Source organism: Clarias gariepinus, chromosome 3 (assembly GCF_024256425.1).
Source record: "Clarias gariepinus isolate MV-2021 ecotype Netherlands chromosome 3, CGAR_prim_01v2, whole genome shotgun sequence".
Lineage (NCBI taxonomy): Eukaryota > Metazoa > Chordata > Actinopteri > Siluriformes > Clariidae > Clarias > Clarias gariepinus.
In genome coordinates, this window is record NC_071102.1 from 47,527,501 (window position 1) to 47,532,500 (window position 5,000).

General features: G+C 32.6%; 2 protein-coding genes across 2 annotated transcripts in view; one reads left to right on the forward strand and one right to left on the reverse strand.

Annotated features, from left to right (window-relative positions):
• The window catches only part of pecr (peroxisomal trans-2-enoyl-CoA reductase), a 12,294-nt gene extending 10,913 nt beyond the window's left edge, over window positions 1-1,381 (forward strand). The window contains exon 8 of the mRNA XM_053492984.1: window positions 1,287-1,381. Within this exon, the coding sequence (XP_053348959.1) occupies window positions 1,287-1,369 (83 nt within the window). The 3' untranslated portion in view covers window positions 1,370-1,381. The remainder of the gene's footprint in view (window positions 1-1,286) is intronic.
• A 1,015-nt stretch (window positions 1,382-2,396) lies between these two features.
• The window catches only part of LOC128519303 (myelin and lymphocyte protein-like), a 4,853-nt gene continuing 2,249 nt past the window's right edge, over window positions 2,397-5,000 (reverse strand). Inside the window, exons 3-4 of the mRNA XM_053492986.1 lie at window positions 3,081-3,212; window positions 2,397-2,969 (exon numbers count right to left, since the gene is read on the reverse strand). Coding sequence (XP_053348961.1) covers window positions 2,895-2,969; window positions 3,081-3,212 — 207 coding nt within the window. The 3' untranslated portion in view covers window positions 2,397-2,894. The remainder of the gene's footprint in view (window positions 2,970-3,080; window positions 3,213-5,000) is intronic.

The following is a 5,000-nucleotide window of genomic DNA, read 5'->3' on the forward strand; positions in this document are numbered from 1 at the left end:
ATCACTTATAATCACTAATAATTACTAATAATCACCAATAATCACTTATAATCACTTATAATCACTAATAATCACTGGTAATCACTAATAATCACTAATAATCACTGATAATCACTAATAATCACTTATAATCACTTATAATCACTAATAATCACTGGTAATCACTTATAATCACTAATAATCACTGGTAATCACTAATAATCACTGGTAATCACTAATAATCACTGGTAATCACTTATAATCACTGGTAATCACTGGTAATCACTAATAATCACTAATAATCACTAATAATCACTGGTAATCACTAATAATCACTAATAATCACTAATAATCACTGGTAATCACTAATAATCACTAATAATCACTGGTAATCACTAATTATCACTTATAATCACTAATAATCACTGGTAATCACTAATAATCACTGGTAATCACTTATAATCACTAATAATCACTGGTAATCACTAATAATCACTAATAATCACTAATAATCACTGGTAATCACTAATAATCACTAATAATCACTGGTAATCACTAATTATCACTTATAATCACTTATAATCACTAATAATCACTGGTAATCACTTATAATCACTAATAATCACTGGTAATCACTAATAATCACTAATAATCACTGGTAATCACTAATAATCACTGGTAATCACTAATAATCACTGGTAATCACTAATAATCACTAATAATCACTGATAATCACTAATAATCACTTATAATCACTTATAATCACTAATAATCACTGGTAATCACTTATAATCACTAATAATCACTGGTAATCACTAATAATCACTAATAATCACTGGTAATCACTAATAATCACTGGTAATCACTTATAATCACTAATAATCACTGGTAATCACTAATAATCACTAATAATCACTGGTAATCACTAATAATCACTAATAATCACTGGTAATCACTAATAATCACTAATAATCACTGGTAATCACTAATAATCACTGGTAATCACTTATAATCACTAATAATCACTGGTAATCACTTATAATCACTAATAATCACTGGTAATCACTAATAATCACTAATAATCACTGGTAATCACTAATAATCACTAATAATCACTGGTAATCACTAATTATCACTTATAATCACTAATAATCACTGGTAGTCTAATCCTATTGAAGGTATTTACAGATAACCACAGGTCATTACAGTATACTGGCAGTAAGACTCTGTTACAATATATCCTGGGATAATTACACCTCCATTCCCTCTGTCCCCCCCGCCTCTGTCTCTGTCTCTGTCCCTCTCAGATCACAGTGCCTGGCCCGAGCCTCCAGAAGGAGAGAATGTCCGCGCTCTGAGAGAGGTGATGAAGCTCAAACCCAAACTGTGATGTGGAGTGACTTGCAGGGGGTGCCGTTTATACTCGCATTCTTCATGTCTCTCTCTCTCTCTCTCTCTCTCTCATTCACACACACACACACACACACACATATACACATACACAGATCTTCATTAAACATGGGCATCCAGAAGCATTTGATCTGTGTGGTAGAAGTCATGGTTTCTCTTGAAACAGCGCTTAATGCTCTGAAGAAAATATACCTGTTTTTACACACACACACACACACACACACACACACTGAGGAATGTTGTTTTTTTAACACGTCAGAGTTTATAAGGTGTAACAGGAAGAGAAATAACTGAAATTCCTGAAGCAGTTTAATGATGAACCGAACGTTCAGACAGAGCGACACCCACATGACACACGCAGAATAATATTCACAAAATCAGGAATAAAATGTCTGATGATGAAAACTATTGGTTCATGTTTTTTTATTTATACACACACACACACACACTGTCTGGCCAAAAAAAGTCACACACAGCCATTTTCCTTTGGTTAAGTCTTTCAATAGTTTATAAAAAATTAAATGTTTAATTATATGTTTAGTCAGAAGTCAGATGAGTCACCGCCGTCCTTACAGAGTTTAATAATGAGCTCAGTTTTGATTTAGGCATTTGGCAGACCCTCTTATCCAGAGCGACTTACATTTTTATCTCATTACACATCTGAGCAGTTGAGGGTTAAGGGCCGCGCTCAAGGGCCCAACAGTGGCAACCTGGTGGTTGTGGGGTTTGAACCTGGGATCTTTCGAACCGTAGTCCAATGCCTTAACCACTGAGCTACCCCTGGCCCAGGGATGCAGCTTCTACTTTTTTTTGTTTTTATAAAACATTACTAATGTTTTTTTTTTAAATATGAAATAATACACATGGCATTCTGTAATTAACATTATCAGTCAGATATTTTAATACATGAAGGTCAGCTGTTCTGGAACAGTTCCTACAAGAACAGTATTGTGTGGAGTGTGATGAGCTCCATGATGAAACTGTCTCTCATGAAGACCTTCCCAGGAGAACAAGACCAAAACTGAGCTCTGCTGCAGAGGAGAAGTTCATTTAGAGTCACCAGCCTCAGAAATCACCAATTAACAACCAGCACCTCAGATTAGAGCCGTTATGAAGCTTTACAGAGCAGAAGGAGCAGATAAACATCTCAATATCAACTGTTCAGAGGAGATTATTGTGTGTTCTGGATAATAAACGCCTTCAGTATTGTTTATAGTGTAGAGAGAAATAAACATCAGGAACGACCATGGAGATAGAAGGGGTGTACAAACTTTTGACTGGTACACTTGTAGTGTACACACGGTGTGATAGTGGCGTAGGTGAAGGTAAAAGTGTGATTCATTAGAACTCATCACACATCACAGTCTCCTCGTCAGTGTCGGGACACAACACACCCCTGATCTTCAACTGTTTATTTCACTCTGATGGAAACCGAGAGAGAGAGTCACAGATCAAACACACACACACACACACACACACACACACAGAGTCCAGTCATCTGTGTTTTAAAAGGTTTTCCATCTGAGGGCCGAGAGTGCGGCGTGTACGACGTACTGCAGTGTGGTCCAGAAGGAGAAAACCTACAGCACACACACACACACACACACACACACACACACACACACACAGAAACAGGGTGTGAGACAGTGAGCAGGAGAGACAGAGAGACAGAGACAGACAGCTGGTCTCACCACTGCAGAGATGTCGAGCTTGTACTGAGTGGTGATGACCTGTCCGAAGGGGCTGATGACGGCGGTGACGTACGCCAGGAGCACTGAGGCACTGAGGTACAGCAGAGCAGCTGTGATGTGATACACCACGTCCTACACACACACACACACACACACACACACACACTGTGAAGTACTGGGATGCAGCAGAGCAGCTGCACAGAATTTATTTTATTTGTTTTAAGTAACACTGATTCCTCATGGGAAGGAAAGTGTTGAAGTGATCAGGTTACACACACTGGCTCAGTATTATGGGAGGCCTGACTGGTTATATAATGTTATAGTTATGTAATGTTATAGTTATGTAATGGTATAGTTATGTAATGTTATAGTTGTGTAATGTTAAAGTTATGTAATGTTATAGTTATATAATGTTATAGTTATGTAATGTTATAGTTATATAATGTTATAGTTATGTAATGTTATAGTTATATAATGTTATAGTTATGTAATGTTATAGTTATGTAATGTTATAGTTATATAATGTTATAGTTATGTGATGTTATAGTTATATAATGTTATAGTTATGTAATGTTATAGTTATGTAATGTTATAGTTATGTGATGTTATAGTTATATGATGTTATAGTTATGTAATGTTATAGTTATATAATGTTATAGTTATGTAATGTTATAGTTATGTGATGTTATAGTTATATGATGTTATAGTTATGTAATGTTATAGTTATATAATGTTATAGTTATGTAATGTTATAGTTATGTAATGTTATAGTTATATAATGTTATAGTTATGTAATGTTAAAGTTATGTAATGTTATAGTTATATAATGTTATAGTTATGTAATGTTATAGTTATATAATGTTATAGTTATGTAATGTTATAGTTATGTGATGTTATAGTTATGTAATGTTATAGTTATGTGATGTTATAGTTATATAATGTTATAGTTATGTAATGTTATAGTTATATAATGTTATAGTTATCTGACGGATAATGTTACAGTTATATGATGTTATAGTTATATAATGTTATAGTTATGTAATGTTATAGTTATATAATGTTATAGTTATGTAATGTTATAGTTATATAATGTTATAGTTATCTGACGGATAATGTTATAGTTATATGATGTTATAGTTATGTAATGTTATAGTTATGTATTGTTATAGTTATGTAATGGTATAGTTATGTGATGTTATAGTTATATAATGTTATAGTTATGTAATGTTATAGTTATGTAATGTTAGTTATATAATGTTATAGTTATGTAATTTTATAGTTATATAATGTTATAGTTATGTAATGTTATAGTTATATAATGTTATAGTTATGTAATGTTATAGTTATGTAATGTTAGTTATGTAATGTTATAGTTATGTAATGTTATAGTTATGTAATGTTATAGTTATGTAATGTTATAGTTATATAATGTTATAGTTATGTAATGTTAGTTATATAATGTTATAGTTATGTAATGTTATAGTTATATAATGTTATAGTTATGTAATGTTATAGTTATATAATGTTATAGTTATGTAATGTTATAGTTATGTAATGTTATAGTTACACATTGTTAGTTATATAAAGTTACAGTATACTGTTATGTTATAGTAATATAATGTTATAGTTATGTAATGTTATAGTTATATAATGTTATAGTTACACATCGTTAGTTATATGAGGTTACAGTATACTGTAATGTTATAGTAATACATTTTTATATAGTATTATGGCTATTTAACTTCGTTTGTCAGTTTTAGAGACGTTCAGATGGTCTCCAGTCTTCATGCACTCTCTCCCAGCTCCGCCCATGCCTGATTTTTATATCCGAGTTCAGAAAGAGCAGAATGGTGTTAAAGACAAGACTCTCGCAGCCGGGGAGCTTAGTGCGATCTGATTGGCTGAGCTCTCTAGCCAATC